A 15641-nucleotide genomic window follows, 5' to 3' on the forward strand; every position below is an offset into this window, starting at 1 on the left:
GCCCACAGCTGGCCTGGCCTTCGATGCCCATTTGCGCAGCACCGCGACAAAGGATGACCCTCCACAAAATGTGGGCCTGGACAGGTCAATAGCCAAGGGGGAAAGGGGAAAAGGAAAGTGCTGCCCCCCAAAGGGCCTTTCCTGCCAAGTCAGGGAGAGCCCCCAGCTGACATCACACAACACAGAGGAGCAAGACCCACCGAACTGCCACCCGACACCCGCTGCCCCCCCTCCTTCTGTGGGGACAGAGGGCAGGATCAGTCCTCTCCACGCTCAAGGCAAAGTCCGTCTTCCTGCCCAGACCCCCACCCGCCCCTACTCTGTGACTTCAGGGACAATGTTCATCAGCAGCGCCTCGTAGCCGCGCCGGACCCGCAGCGTGAGCGTCTTCTGGCTCCGCACCGCCTCGTAGATGTCCTCTGCCCGCCGGGACGCCTGGCCGTTGATCTCCATGACCACGTCCCCCGCCTTGAGCCCCGCCCTGCGGTGGGAGCAGAGTGCAGGGGTGAGGGCAGAGAGACAGGCCAGACTCCTTGCTCTGCCCTCCCGCCAGGGGGAACTGGGAACCCAAAGCCTAGAATTCTAGGGTGGGGAGGGACCTCAGGGGTCATCTAGTCAGGTGGGCGTCACACTTACTGATGTGCCGGAGAGCCAATGATGACCTTGTGGATGAGGACCCCGTAGGAGACATCGGGGAAGGCAGGATCCCTTATCTTCAACTCAGACAGGATACTGGGGAGGGAGAGGGAGCCACAAGGTGAGGATTCCAGCAGGCTGGCGGGGAGGGAGGCTCTATGCAGACACCCAAGGATGTGGGGTGCTGCTTTCCTGGGGCCAGCAGAGAAGACCCTCTGCCCCAGCAACTTAGGGAGAACCAGGGCCCACTCTGGAAGCAACCAGCCCACTGCCGCCCCCCTTGGGCCTGGAAGGATCTGGCGCTGAGCACCTACCTGGGCGTCAAGGTCAGCATCATCACCCCAATGTAGCGCCTCTTGCCCTCTGTGCTGCCAAACCAGGAGTCTGGAGGGGGGGGGAGGAGAGGCTGTCATTGACCCTGGGGGGAAGGAGACTCTGGGGCCCTCTCCATGCTGGAAGCCCACCCAGCCTAAGAGAGACTCAAGGCTGCCAGGAGGAACATCCCTGGGTTGTGGGGGCTCAGGTGGCCCCACCTCTCTCCCCTGGCAGGCTCAGCATCCATGGAAGGGGGGCAGATCCTCACCCTTGCGCTTCTCCTCCTGCTCCAGGAAGGCTCTCAGTCGGTCAGAGGGGATGGCGAAGGAGATCCCGGGGGTCACCTTCATGGTGTTCACCCCAATCACCTCGCCGTCCTAGGAGGCAGGGAGAGGAGCCCCAGGGCAGCCACTTCAGGTTGGCTTTCGGGGGGGGGGGGAGAAAAGCTTTGCTCCCACCCTCCTAACACTCCTAGCCATCCAGCAAAGATGAACACTGGGCAATTCAGGAAAAGGAAGTCCCTTTTTACGCAATGCATAGTTAAACACTGGAACTCCCTCCCACAGGAGACGGGGTGGCCGCCAGCCTAAATGGCTTTAAAGGAGAATGAGACTGCGTGGAGGAGGAGGCGGCTGGCCGGGCTCTCCCCCCCCCCCCCCGCGCGACAGCCCTGCTTCTGAATGCCAGTTGCTGGCTCCTGGGCCCCGATCCTGCTTGCAGGTATCCCTTGGTGGCGTCTGGTCAGCCACTGTGAGAACAGGATGTGGGACCACACACCCCCCCCCGGCCTGATCCAGCAGCAGCAGGCTCTTAGGAGCCAAGCCCCCTGTGGCACCTGGGAAATGAAGGGCCTGTTCCCCGACCAGTCAAGGAGCAAAGACCCCCACCCTGTGCAAGCAGAAGCCCCCATTCCCAGGAAATATGCAGAGGACGGGGGACTTACCAAGTTGAGGAGGGGTCCCCCGGAGTTTCCAAACTGCAGAGCAGAAAACCAGAGAGGAAGTCACTTGGAGTGACCCAGAGCTGCCCTGGTCCCTTTGGGCGCCCCCCCCCCCTCACCACAAGGGACAGGAGGGAGGCCCAGGAATCCCCCAGGCCCCTCCCGCATGGCAGAGGCAGCACCTGCGCCACTCAGGGGACAGGCCAACCCACCCCCCCCACACACACACGTTGCCCCCCTCCTGGCTCTCATGCCCAGCGGGCCTTACGTCAATGGCTGCGTCCGTCTGGATGTACTCCATGTCCGAAGCTGCCAAGCCCAGCTCCCGGCCCCCTCGCTGGGCAGAGCTGACGATGCCTGAGGTGATGGTGTTCTGCAGGGCAAAGGGGCTGCCCATGGCCACCACAAACTCCCCCTGGCGTACATCAGAGGAGCGACCCAGGGGCAGCGTGGGCAGCGGGCGCTGGGGGGGGGAGGAGGAAAGAGACAGGTGTCAGTACCAGGACACAGCATGGGAGAGCCCCCCCCCCACACGCTGAGCTCTCCTTCCGGCCTCATCTGGACTCCTCTCTCACGGGTGAGGGGCAGAAGCCTGGCCCCACTTCTGGGGGTCAGGAAATCATCAGGAGACTGGCGTCAGCCCAGCTTGGGAGGGGGGAGGAGTTGGTGTTGGGCAGCTTGGATGGCGCTTGAGGCTGGTTGCCCGGCATGCCCCCCCCCAACCAGGAGCTGCTCTTGGCTTCTGGCCCACCAATCTCAACTTTCCAACAGGCTGCCCCCTCCCTGCCCAGCTCACAGAGCCAAGGGGCACTGCTGCAAATCACCCGCTGCCCCAGTGCACTCACCTTGGCATTGATCTTGATGGTGGCGATGTCGGCCACCTGGTCCACCTGCCTCACTACGGCGTCATAGAGCTCCCCGCTGGCCAGGCGCACCCGCACCCGCTTCCGGTTGGCCACCACGTGGGCGTTGGTGACTATCAGCCCATCCGCAGACACCACGAAGCCGGAGCCGTTGGAGATGGGCACCTCCCGGCCGGAAAACGGGTGCCTGTGGGAAGCAGGAGGGAATGAGGGACATGGGGACCAGGCAAGGGGGACACACAGCCAGGCACATGTCAAGGACTCCAGCAGGGCCAGGATCAGTTCTCACAGTGGCCAACCAGGTGCCCCCATGGGAAAATGTAAACAGGACAGGGCCTTCTGGGTGGTGGCTGCTGCCAGACCCCTTGGAACTCCTTCCCTAGAGAAGCCCGACTGGCTGCCTGCTTGCTGTCCCTCTACTTTTGGAAATGCACTGCTTTGAATGGAAAAGCTGGTGTGGTGGTGTTTCTACGGTTGGGCTCTTCCTCCTCTCCTCCTTCTTGCATCTGGCAGTGGCCACATAACGCTGGTCCTGAGAGATCTGCATTGGCTCTCAGCACGTTTCTGGGCACAATTCAAAGTGTTGGTGCTGACCTTGAAAGCCCTAAACGGCCTCTGTCCAGTATACCTGAAGAAGCGTCTCCACCCCCATTGTTCTGCCTGGACACTGAGGTCCAGCTCTGAGGGCCTTCTGGTGGTTCCCTCATTGTGAGTAGACAGAGGGCCTTCTCTGTGGTGGCGCCCGCCCTGTGGAGCACCCTCCCTTCAGATGTGAAGGAAATCAGCAGCTATCCTATCTTTAAAAGACATCTGAAGGCAGCTCTGTTTAGGGAAGCTTTTAGTATTTAATGCTGTATTGTTTTTAACACTCGATTGGGAGCCGCCCAGAGGGGCTGGGGAAACTCAGCCAGATGGGCGGGGTATACATAATAAATCATCACCATCCCTGTCTTAATTCTACCCCTTTCCCCCGCTTCTCATCTCTTGCTTCCTCGCCCCGATGCCGGGAGCGGTGCCCACGGGAGCCGTCAGCCGCCCGGGCTGGAGTCTCCGCGCGGGGAAAGGCGCCCCCCCCCCGTTCCCGCCGGCTGCCCGGGCGCCCCGTACCTGCCCAGGATCTCGATGTAGACCAGCGCCGGCGCCGTCCGCTCCACCACGTCGGCGATGAAGTTGTAGGTGGCGCGCGGGGAGCCCGGCGGGGGGGGCGGCGAGGGCGAGGGCGAGGGCGGCGGGGGCGAGGGCACGGCGGCCAGCAGCCGAGGGAGGCCCGGCCAGAGGGAGGCCCGCCGCGCCCCGCCCCCGCCCTCGCCCCGGCCCCGCAGCAGCCACCAGCCCCCCAGCAGCGCCCCCGCCCCCGTCGCCCCCGCCCAGCGCCACCCCCCAGGAGGAGGAGGAGGAGGCCGCCTCTGCCCGCCGCCGCCGCCCGGCCCCGCCGCCGCCCAGGCGCCCCCGACCCCGCTCCGCAGCCCCGCCGCCTCCGCCCAGCGCCGCGCCACCCGGGACACCGCCGCCGCCGCCGCCATGCTGCTGGGGCCGCCTCGCGGGGCACGCCGGGAAACGTAGTCCGGGCGGGCGGCGGCGGCGGAAGGGGCGGGGCGTCGGCGTCGGGCGCGGTGACGCGCTTCCCCCCGAGCGGGCGCGACCAAGATGGCAGCGGCGGCCCGTCAGGCCTCGGCCGCGTCCCGCTGAGCGGCGCCTCCGGACCGCGGGCATCATGGACGCCTCCGCCGCCCCCGTGGCGCCCGACCGGCTCTTCGACGCGCACCGGTGAGGGAGGGGGCCCTGCGGGACTGGGGCGGGGCGGCGGCGGGGGGGGGGCCGGGCCTCCTTCCCTCCCTCCCTGCCTCCCTCCTCGCCGCTCACCGCCCTCCTCCTTCTCCGTCTCTCCCCCCCCCGGCAGGCTCCCCGGCGAGGGCCCGCGCGTGCTGCTCTCGCTGCTGCTCTACGCGCCGGTGGGGCTGGCGCTGCTGCTGCTGCGCCTCTTCCTGGGGCTGCACGTCTTCCTGGTCAGCTGCGCGCTCCCGGACAGCGCCCCGCGCCGCTTCATCGTGCGCGTGATGTGCTCGGTGCTGGGCGTGCTCGTGCGCCAGGGCGACCCCCGCCAGCGCAGCCTCCGCGCCCGCGTCTTCGTCGCCAACCACGTCACCCACTTCGACCACAACGTCCTCAACCTGCTCACCTCCTGCAACGCGGTGAGCCGGGGGCGGGGGGGGGAGGAGGGGCGGCCGGGCCGGGGGGCAGCGCCAGGGGCCGGAGGCACAGCAAAGGCTCGCTTTTGCCCGAGGAAGCTGCAGAGGCGTCGGTCCGGCTCGCTCAGCCGCCTCCGGGCCTTACGCAATTTCTCCCCTTGCTTCAGAGAGACGCAGGTCTTGTTAGCGCAGCCTTGGCAAGGTAAGGAGCACCTGCTGGATCAGGCCCCCCCTGTTCTCCCAGGCACCCACCAGATGCCCCAGCAGGATGCCCCTCCTCTGGTTCCTGCCATCCAGAAGTGTGATTGCATCAGACTGCGAAAGCAGAGCAGAGCCCTTGTGGTTAGCACAGTGCAGTTCTCTCCTTCTCTTTAAAAACCATCCAGGCTGGAAGCCAGCACTGGCTCCTGCAGGAGGGAGTTCCACAGTTTAACTAGGCACTGCATGAAGAACAACTTTATTTTATTCATCCTGATTTTTCCAACTCTCAGCCTTGAATGTCCACCTTTGGGAGTTCACCTTATCGTAACAATCATTGTCATTTGTGCGTGTGTGTGATTGTACGCGTATTCATGTACACAAGAACAGGCCTTTTCTGTGGTGGCTCCCCATTTGTGAAATGCTCTCTCTAGGGATGTTCTGCTGGAACCTTCATTATACACCTTTAGGCGCCAGGTGAAAATGTTCCTCTTCAACCGGGTCTTGGGCTGATTGACCTTTTAAATGTTGTGGAATGGGGGATTATTGGGTTGTCTTTGTTTATGTTTTTATTGTGTATTTTGTGATTTTTATGTTGTAACTTTATGTTGTGAACTGCTACAGATATAGGGCAGAATGAAATTTTATGAAATAATAAGAAATAATAATGGATACAGTTTCATGCAGCACATAATTTAAACAATGGATTTAGCTCCCACAAGAGTTTGTGCTGGCCACCAACTTGGATGGCTTTAAAAGTGGATGAGACAAGCTCACAGCAGAGGAGCGGGCTCTAGCCCTGATGGCTGCCCCCTGCCTCTGGGGCAGAAGGCAGCGCATGCCCTTGAATGCTCATGTCCTTGTGGTCCCTGGGGGCTGGCTTCCCCAGGGCTGCAGGTCCCAATCCCCACCAGTGGAGAGCCAGGCAGGCCCTGACGGATTCTCTTCCCAACAGCCCGTGCTGAACGGCACCTCCGGCTTCATCTGCTGGTCCCGGGGCTTCCTGGAGGTGGGGGGTGCAGAGAGCCGAGCTGAGCTGCTGGAGTCCCTGAAGGCCTACTCCTCCCAGGGGGGCAACCCGCCCCTGCTGCTCTTCCCCGAGGAGACCACCACCAACGGCCGCGTGGGTCTCCTGCGCTTCAGGTGGGCAGAGCCTCTGGCCTGGCGCCAGGCACCAGAGAAGATCCCCTGGGATCCGGCCAAGGGCCACCCAGCCCGCAATCTGGTTCTGATTTTGGCTGACCAAGTGCCTCGGGGAGGGAGTCTCCTGCTGAGCGTTGCCCCACTGACTGCACCCTTCCCTCTCCAGCTCATGGCCCTTCTCCATCTTGGACAGCGTCCAGCCAGTGGCTCTGCAAGTCCAGAGGCCTTTTGTCGCTGTGGTGAGTGGGGGGGGGGGCTGTCTATTTGCTGCTGTAAAGCAGAACCCAAAGGAACATCCCCCCAGCAATGGGTGTTTGTGATGGGTGCTTCCTCCCCCATCCCAAGGGCCAGGGCTTGCACTTGCAGCAGCCCCCACCCCTCTTGGCTTTTTACTCTTTTCTTTCTCCCCCCCCCCCCAGAGTGTGGCTGACGCCTCCTGGGTGACGGAGCTGCTCTGGACGTTCTTTGTGCCCTTCACTGTTTATCAAGTAAGGTACTAACAGTCTCTGCTACTTCCTTGCATGGGGGAGAAGGGGGGGGGCTGGACGGAAGGAGAGGAGAGAGGCTCTCAGAGCGGAAGGGAAGGCAGCCTCTGCTCTTGAGCCCCTCTCTCTGCCTTTGCCAAAGGGGGGAAGTTTGGTCCCTGTTTTGGGGAAGGGGGAGGCAGGTCACCTGGGTAGCCTGGGGCTTGTCCTCCCCTCTTCCCTCCCTTCCTCCCCAGGTGGCTTCCACCCATCGGCAGACGAGTTGAAGAAACCCGCGAGGAGTTTGCGCTGCGGGTTCAGGAGGTAGGAGCAGAGGGCTTGGGGGGGCGGCATGAACGACTGACTGGCACGGCCGTGGTCTGGCATGTTCCTCAGCGGTGGGGTGGGGGGCGTGATGCCCGTGCTGAGACGCTGCCTCTGTCCGCTCCGGCTGTGTCAGAGCCTGGACTGGGGAGCTTCCCAGCTGAGTCCTGGCCTGCGTCTCCCCTCCCTGCAGCTCCTGGCCCTGGAGCTGGGTGTGGTGTCGACTCGACTCACTGCTGCTGACAAAGCCGAGCACCTGAAGCGATTGCGCCACAGCCCCTCAGCCCCCTACAGCCCCCCAGGTGAGTGGGGCGGAAGCGGTTCGTCTCCCCTGCCTCCATAGGTCTGCTTGCTGGCAGAGCTCCAAGCCCTGGGTGGCTCCTGCCTGGGCTCTGCCTGCTCCCAGCTCTCTCCTGGGGGGTGGCGAGGGTCTTGCCCACTCTGCTTAGCGGTGGCTGGCAGGGAGGATCCAGGCCACCATGGGGGCTGTGCCCCCCCCAGGCCTCTGTGCCTCAGCCGCCCCCTTTCCCCTTGCCTTCCTTCCTTTCAGCTCCAAGCCAGCCTTCGGGGTCCCACGACCGAGCTTTCCCCAGTGTCGCCTCTGCAGAGGATGTCCGCTGGAGTGGCATGGCTCAGCGTGTCAAAGAAGTCCTGCCCCACGTGCCCCTGGCAGTCATCCGCAAGGATCTAGGTGCGTGGTGTGGGGGGGGGAGCATTTGGGTAAGAGCTTGAGGGCGGATTCTCATACCCAGGAGGGTTGGGGAGGGCAGTAGAAACACAGAATTGCAGCCCTAGTGCAGCCCCTGCAGTGCAGGCCTTCCAACTGAAGCGCTCCTGAGAGAGGATCATCCAGCCTGTGGTCAGTGATCTGGTCTCCTCCTCTCTCTCTTCCAGCTCGGACGAACTGTGTGGATGCGACCATTGCCAATCTCCTGGAGGGGCGGGTTCCCTTCATCCCCAGCGAGGCGGAGGCAGAGGATTCCTCGGCTGCCCCGTCCATCTCTGGCGCTCACTACCTCGCCTCTGCTCCCCTGACCCCGGTACCCAACACCCCCCACCCCAAGGAGGAGGGAGGGAACAGGCGCTGGGGGGCCGTGTGGGGGGGGGGCTGAAGAGGTGCTGGGGCTTCTCAAGGCTGAGCTCCTGCCCCCCTTCCTCCTCCCTCTCTCTGCAGGCCCCCATGAAGCTCTTTGCCCGGTCCCCAGAGGCAAGGCACGTCTCCCTCCAGGAGCGGAAGCGGCTGATGTACGACTATGCCAGGAGGTGAGGCCGGGACCCTTTCCCTGTTGCAGAGGGAGCAAGGGGTGGACCCCCCCCCAGCAGTCTCTCTTTGACACCCCCCCCCAGCCCATCCACGCTTGCTCTGGCTGAGCAGCTCTGTGCCGCCATGTGCTGATGAGAGACTCCTCTTGCCTTCGCAGGAGATTCATGGAGAAGCATGGGATGGCGCCAAAGGAGGGGAGCCACTGACCAGCTGGTGTTTTTCTTGAGGACTGCTGGCTTGATCAACTCTGGATCTTTGTGGAGGGTTGCTGCAGACACTGCCGCCCCGCTGGACCCATGTGGGGTTGGCAGTGTGTCCGTGGCTGCCCTTGAGTGGTGTGTGCCCATCCCGCCTGACGTTTCCGCGGGGCAAGAGGGAGGCTCCCAGCCCCCACCCTGCCCGCTGCAAGGCCCGGACTCCACATCGCCCTGCCACACAGCCGGGGCCACCGACGGCCTGCCTCAGAGTGTGGGTGGGAGGGGGCAAGCTTTCGCTATCAAAATAAACGTTGCTCTAATTCTCATCCTCTCGGACGCGCCTTCCTTCGCTGCTGTTGACTCTGCTTGAGAGGCAGCAGAAGCCCCGCCAAGGGAGACACAACAGGTCCTTGTTCCGCCACTGCAGCTGCTGCTAGGACGGGCCGGGGGGGGGGCAGGCTGCCTTCCCTGAGCTGTCTCCTGCATCCAGCCAGGTCCTCCTGTCCTGACCCAGCCTGAGCCACACGAAGCTCCATCCCAAGTGCTTTTGAGTGGCTGGTTTTTGTGTCCTCACCATCTTGCGTCTCTAATTTCTGTTTCTGTGTGGTGAGAGTCTGCTTTAGCTTTGCACGCTTTACAGTGGAGGGGCTGCTGGATAGTGGGGTTGGGGGTGATAGTAGTGTTGGGGGTGATTCTTGCATTGTGAGGGGTGGACTAGATGACTCATGGGCTCCCTTCCCATGCCTGACGGCTGCTGCTTTCCTTTGGTCTCATTGGGGCGGCAGTCTTGCTGCAAAATTCAGGCACAGCCAGAATGCATAGCAGGTGCCCCAAAGGGGACGCCTTTGGATCCTTGAGGAGGGTTGTGGGGCCGCCCTTCTGCTCCCCCCAGCAAAGAAAGCCCAGCCACTGCATGCTGTTTTCCTTGAGAGGGGGACCCATTCCACACAACCTGAGCTTTGAAAATCACATAGGAGTTGAAAGTGGGCGGCTGTCACTCTGTCCAATTGGCTGCCTGTGCTTTGGACAAAGGGAACCTTCCTGACCACCTGGGGAGGTGGCAATTCCTGGGGGGGGGGTCTTAGGCGACCCTGAGGAGGCAAGGGGGGTGCTCCCCACACCTGCCAGAAACCAGTGGTTGGAAGGAGGAACTCTGCATCTCTGCTTCCTGTATTCTGGGCATCCTTTCGATGAGCGCTTCATGCATGGGGGGAGGGCGCTAGACTAGCTGTCCCTTGTGGGGGGTCCCCTTCCAGGTCTCTGAATCGGTGGGGCAGCCTAAATTGTTCAGTCGTGAGCAGATGATGCTGCGAGGAGGAGAGGGGCGAGGAAGGCTGGCCGGGAGACGGGGGCGCGCGGCGCGCTCCGGAGGATGCTGGGCGGGGGAGGGGGCGGGCAGCTGCTCCCTTCTGCTCGGCTCGCGGGGTCGGCCCAGGTCAGCCTCCTCCTCCCGGGCGGGAGATGCGTGCAGCTCGGCATGTCTGGCTGCGCCCCTCCCGGGCGCGCGTTCATTCATGGAGCACGTAGCCGGCTACTCTTAAAGGGGCGACAGGAGGCGGCGGCGGCGGCCCTGAATTGCCTCCCTCGGCTCCCTCCTCCCGTGGCTCGTGGAACTACCGGCGGGCAGCAGCGCGAGGCCGAAAGAAACAGCCGGACTAGGACTTCTCTCGATGCAGCCCGGAATAGCCTTCGCCCTTTTTGCTGCTGCTGCATCACACCGTGGACTCGCGTGAAGCTTGCGGTCCGGCCAGACCCCGAGAGCCTTTTCACATGCCTGCTAGTAAGCCCGGCGCCCCCCGCCTCGGGGCCGGATTGCGGCTGGATGAGACCCTCCGCTCCTTCCCTTTATGTGCCCAGCCGTCCGTGGTCAACAGCAAATTGCCGCTGTTTTTTGTGTTGAATGCAGTATATGCTGAATGGTCACTTTGGGGGCCCAAGGAGTGTGGTGGAGTCTCCTCCTTTGGAGGTCTTTAAGCAGAGGCTTGACAACCATATGTCAGGAATGCTCTGATGGTGTTTCCTGCTTGGCAGGGGGTTGGACTCGATGGCCCTTGTGGTCTCTTCCAACTCTATGATTCTATGATTCTATGATTCTAAGAGAGCGGGAGCCTAAGCTAGAGCTTCTTTAGCTCACACTTCAGTCCGGCGCTGCCCGCCCTCTCTTTGGGCACCTGCGTCTACTCTTCCTGCCTAAGTGCAGAACTTGGCATTTGTCCCCAATGAAATTCATTTTCTTAGCTTGTGCGCACTTCTCCAATCTGTTCCGGTCACTTTGAATTCTGATTCTGACTCGACGGTGTGATGTTCAGAAAGCCTTCCCCCCAGAGCCCTCGAATTGCAGAGATGGAAGCGCCCAGGGGCCATCTAGTCCAACCCCTGCCAAAGCATCCCTCCTACGAGGGAGAGACTCCGCTGCTCTTCCTGTCGAAAGACAGAATTTCGTTCCTTAGCCTTTGGATCCGATGGTTCGGGACGGGTTCTCCCTTCCGGCTCCGTCTTCCTGGGGCAGCAGCAGCCCGTCCGATATTGGCCTAGGGAGCGGCGCCCCTTCCCCTGTCTCTTGCCGGTTGGGGTCCCCACCCCTCCCCGGAGCAGGCTGGCGTCGCCCTTTTAAGGCGCGAGGGTGCCCGGCGCTTCTGTTGACAGAAGGGAGCCGGCTGGGCGTCACGTGGCCTCCAGCTGGCCGGCTGGCGAATGGGACGGGCACCCGCCTGGCACCGGGAGGGAGCCCCGGCAGCGGAGCGATGGAGGCGCCCCGGGAAGACGCCCTGCAGAGTGAGTGGCCCTGGGCGGGAGGAGAAGCGCGCTCCCGCGCCGGGTCCCTTGAGGGGCCAGACTGGGGGAGGGGCTCTGGGACTCCCCCCCCCAGCAGCATCCCCCAGGCGGCGGGGGGGGGATCCAGTTCGGTCCCTCTAACTGCGACCTCCTGCCTGCCTGCCCGCTTCCTAGGCTCCTGGGTGGAGGTGGCCCCACTCGACCTGGAGGCGCCCCCTGCGCCGGCCTGTGCGCCCCACCGCGACATGGAGCGGATCCTGCTGGAAGCGCAGCTGGAGGTGGAGCCGCCGCGGGCCGAGGGGTAGGTGGTCGTGGGCGGGTGACTCTTTCGTGGGCAGCGGGGTCGGCGGAACTCCTTGCAACTGGCTGTGAGCGCAGCAGGCGAAAGGGCGGCTCCGCGGTGGACAAGCGGGCGGCGGCTGCTAGCTCCGAAGGGCCGGGAAGCGACGACACCGGGGGGCGGCGGGAGACCAAGCTTGGACTGCCGGGTCTCGGGTGAGGGGACGGCAGATCAGCCCCTCGGAGTCAGACAGGCGCTACTGGGCATCCCTGGCTCTTCGCTCCTTCCTTAACCCCTGCTCAGGGCTGCGTCCCCAGGGGGCGCCCCACTGCCTGGGGGAGGCCAGCTCTTCCTTCCAAGTCCTCCCGTGAGCCTGACTCGACTTGCCCCCCCCCCAGGCTATGGGGTTGCATGTGGGGCTCCTTAGGCTTTCACTGGAGTTGGCATAACTGCGCTCCTAAGCAAATTCCGGTCAGCTCCTTTTAATGCTAGATGTTCCCTCAGCACTCGCGGTTCTGTTCCCTCCCCTTTTGGGATGCTCTGAAACGTCAAAGTTTGAACCAAATCGCCTCTCTTGAGATTTGTATTTCTGAACTTCTCACTGAGAAATTGGAAAGTCTGGCTGATTTTCTTTGGGCTCCACCTTGCCACACGAACCTGAGGATGTGAACCCCACATCCTGACATTATAAATGCACCAGAGCTGGAAGAATCATGGAATCACAGAATTGTAGAGTTAGAAGGGACCTCCAAGGCCCATCTAGTCCAACCCCCTGAAATGCAGGAACTCAACAACATGACAGACGCCATCCAACCTCTGCTTTAAAATCTCCAAGGAAGGAGACTCCACCGCCGCCCTAGAGAGTCTGCTCCACTGTCCGACAGCTCAGAAAGTTCTTCCTGGGGTTTAGTCACAAGGAGCCTTTGCTGTGTGGGCTCTGCTTTCTGTAGCTGCTCCCCCAGAAAGACCGGCCTGGGAGTGGCCACCAGACGTCTTCCAGGGACTGCCACAGTCAGGACACACAAAAGCCCCTGCAAGGATGACCTGGGCTGCTTCTTCTGTGGGTGACAACTCGGCTCCCTTCTCCTGTCTGAGGCAGGGCTCCATTGGCCAGCCTCTTCACCTGCCCAGGAGGCTCCTGCCTTCTGAAGGGCTCACCTGAGCATCCTCACGGGCTGTGGACAGGTCTTGCCTGGTAGAGATTCAGGTCCAGTGAGGGCATCAGCCTCTAAAGGGCTTCACAGCAGCTTCTGAGCATGCTCACAAACAGCATGGCAGCGAAATCTCTCTTGTGCATGAACACACGAACAGCAAGAGCAATTTCTCACCAGCAGATTCCATTTCTTGTGTTTCCAGCTCCTTCCTTGCACTGAAGGCACCTGGTGTGGAGGACCAGAGCCCAGGGCAGGTGAGTGTCAACGCTGAGGTGTGCAAAGGAGCCACCTGGGCCATGGGCTTGTGGGCTTGTAGCCTCAGATTGAGAAGGCGCCAACCAAACTTGGGTCTTGAAAGGTTTAATCTCAGGGGTCATTGTGGTGACTGACCCATGAAGCACCTCAAGTTCCATAGACAGGTGTGTTCACACCCACCCACAAGACATGCCCAGATGGTTGCCCAGGTGATATGCCCCCCTTCATCCTTTAAAAAACAATTATGGGATGCTGCACTTTCTCTTTGCAGAGGGAAGACGCTGAAGGGTCTGTCCAGCTGGGGACCCTGCCCTGGTCGTGGCCCAGCCCCCCTGAGCACCAAAAGTAAGGATGGCTCTTCACTGGCTTTCCCCGGGGGTCCTGGCTTCAGGCAGCCCCCCCCCAAGACGCTCGCCCCACTGCTTGCTCCACTTTGGACTCTGTCTGTCTGTCTCTCTGCAGGGAGCTGGCCTGCCTGCCCCCTGCGTGTGCCCCCCTGCTCAGCCCAGTTCTACACAGGAGGAGGGGGTTGCGGGACCCCCAGCTGCTGCTTCTGGTCATCCCCTCTCTGCTGCTCAGCCACGTCTTGGCCTTTGGCCTTGGGTGAGTGGGGGGGGGGGAGGCAACGAACTCTCACACACAGCAGTGGCCCATCAGCTGAGGAGAAATGGGATCCTGGCAAAACATGAGGACGGGGTTGATTTTTCTCTCCCTTTACGGAAACACCCTTAATTCTGCCCAGTGCAGCCAGCCCCCTATAGTGCCTGTCTCCTACCCCCTCCCCTCCAAAACGTCTTGAGACCTGCGGTGAAGTCTCTGAGCACCTGGCTGGCTGCTGCAGAAGCGGATGCTGGATTAGATGGGTCTCCTCTGGCCTGATCCAGCAGCCTCTTCTCATGTTCTTCTGCTGCTCAGAGCCTTCCCTTGCCTGGAGGAGCGTAGCAAGAGAGGGGGCTGCTGGCCTGGCCTCTCCTGACCAAGCCCCTCACTCACTGCCCTCTTCCTCTCCTCTCTCCAGCATTTGCATTGGGAAGCGTCTGGCTGCCTCTCCATCAAGCAGCCTGTGAGAAGCCGCGAGGGGCTTCCTGGGACACCCCACCCCAGCTCCCCACCAAACTGCTGCACGGCCTCATCTTGCCCAAGACCACCTGAGAAGCGGTGCAGAGCCCCTCACCCACCCACTTCCGTGTACACAACCTTCCTTGCCTCCGCTGTGGGGCCCAGCCTTCACAAAGAGTGTCATGGACTTAGCCCCAAAGCCCCCTCTCCACTTTCCCTGCTGCAGTGGGGCAGAGGGGATTGGGTTGCTGGACTCCAGAGGCAGCGGCAGCAGCTCCCTTCCTCCCCCTCCTCTCCTGTGGGCCCTGCTAGCAGCGGGGAGTTAGAGCCTGGACACATCTGGAAGGCCACATCTGGAGGTTGCGCTACCCCCCCCATGCCAATCCAAGGAGCTTTGGAAAGACAATCTGCAGCAAAGCATGGCAGCTGATCAACTGGAACATGCCGTTGCTTCATTCGAAATAAATCCTGTTTTTCAAAATCCTAAAAAAGTCTACCAGGCATTTATTTTTAATGTATGGGGGAGAGTAGTTGTGCTTTGGGTGTGGAGTGAGGGGCACCATGTCCTAGCAATGCCATGGGGTAAGAAGCCCCCTCAAATATGTTATTGGTGGAGCCAAAGGGACCTCAGACCCTAGGAGTTGGCTCCTGTGTACCCGTAGAAGTGTGGGCTGCCTTGGATTGAGGCCTCCTCCGTCTCTGGGGGGAGCTGCTGCTCTCAGCCTGGCTGGGGGCACCTCTCTTTTCTCCAGTCGCTGGCTGGACCCCACACTGCGCTTATTTTTGTCTATTTAGTTTTCAAAAGTTTACATACCTTAACATCTAATTTATCCAGTGTTTGTTTTCTGGGGGGACGCAGGGGTACGATTTGAACTATAAAATTGTGATTTTCTTGAATCAAAATGAGAGTACCCCTAAACATATTTTTTAATAGAAAAAAGCACTGAATTTATTCACTGACTTCCCCTTCCCCTTCCATGATGTTCTATATTTATCCTTTAACTTTTGACACTCCATAGAGCCCGCACTTCTCCTCGCCACCAGCAGAGGGTGCTGCAGACCAGCATTTGGCCTTCTCCTGGCGCCTCCCTAATCCTGACCTGGTTGCACAAGGCAAAACCGAGGGAAGGTTCCACTTGCCTCGGTGAGCCCAGCATAGCCCACTCTGACTGGCAGCTCCTCCCTTCCTTGGTCTTGCTACTAGAGCTGCTTATCTGGACATGCATCCTTGGAAGCTGAAATCATAGCCAGAGATTTGGAACAGGCAGGAGAACGGACTTCACACAGCCCCTCGATAGACCTGTGGAACTCACTGCCACAAGAGGGAAAAGACCAGTTGGATGGCTTTAAACGAGGTTGTGGAAAAGAAGGCTAGGAATGGTCACTAGCTACAATGGCCGTATCCTGCTTCCAGAATCAGAGGCAGAGGTCTCTCAGTACCAGTTGCTGGGAATCACAAGGAATCAGAGTTTGGCTCTTGAGCTTGTGGACTTCTTCCCACTGGCTGGCCACTGGCCTCATCCAGCCGGCTCTTCCTGTGCTCTGATTACTGGGCACCCCCAGCACCTTCCAATGCCCCACCTCT

The 15641-nt window shown here is 61.3% G+C and overlaps 3 protein-coding genes across 3 annotated transcripts; 2 read left to right on the forward strand and 1 right to left on the reverse strand.

Moving 5' to 3' along the window:
* Positions 1-306: 306 nt before the first annotated feature.
* Positions 307-4277, reverse strand: HTRA2 (HtrA serine peptidase 2; the record flags this gene model as incomplete). The annotated part of the gene is made up of 8 exons (XM_082238472.1): positions 307-481; positions 637-732; positions 951-1020; positions 1220-1328; positions 1895-1927; positions 2160-2354; positions 2737-2941; positions 3862-4277. 8 exons carry the CDS (start codon positions 4275-4277, stop codon positions 316-318), a joined length of 1290 nt encoding a protein of 429 aa, XP_082094598.1. The 3' UTR covers positions 307-315.
* A 132-nt stretch (positions 4278-4409) lies between these two features.
* AUP1 (AUP1 lipid droplet regulating VLDL assembly factor) lies at positions 4410-8859 on the forward strand. The gene is made up of 11 exons (XM_082238344.1): positions 4410-4521; positions 4655-4946; positions 6097-6284; positions 6451-6523; positions 6704-6777; positions 7006-7072; positions 7266-7374; positions 7623-7763; positions 7967-8112; positions 8247-8335; positions 8494-8859. The coding sequence occupies exons 1-11, from the start codon at positions 4469-4471 to the stop codon at positions 8540-8542; spliced, it is 1281 nt and encodes a 426-aa protein (XP_082094470.1). The 5' UTR covers positions 4410-4468; the 3' UTR covers positions 8543-8859.
* Positions 8860-11025: 2166 nt separating this feature from the next.
* LOC309540988 (BCL2/adenovirus E1B 19 kDa protein-interacting protein 3-like) lies at positions 11026-14521 on the forward strand. Its single transcript, XM_082238345.1, has 6 exons — positions 11026-11308; positions 11483-11609; positions 12945-12996; positions 13269-13342; positions 13460-13600; positions 14016-14521. The coding sequence occupies exons 1-6, from the start codon at positions 11278-11280 to the stop codon at positions 14062-14064; spliced, it is 474 nt and encodes a 157-aa protein (XP_082094471.1). The 5' UTR covers positions 11026-11277; the 3' UTR covers positions 14065-14521.
* The last annotated feature ends 1120 nt before the right edge of the window (positions 14522-15641 follow it).

Source organism: Podarcis vaucheri (genome assembly GCF_965113315.1).
Source record: "Podarcis vaucheri genome assembly, chromosome: 9".
NCBI classification, from domain to species: Eukaryota; Metazoa; Chordata; class Lepidosauria; order Squamata; family Lacertidae; genus Podarcis; species Podarcis vaucheri.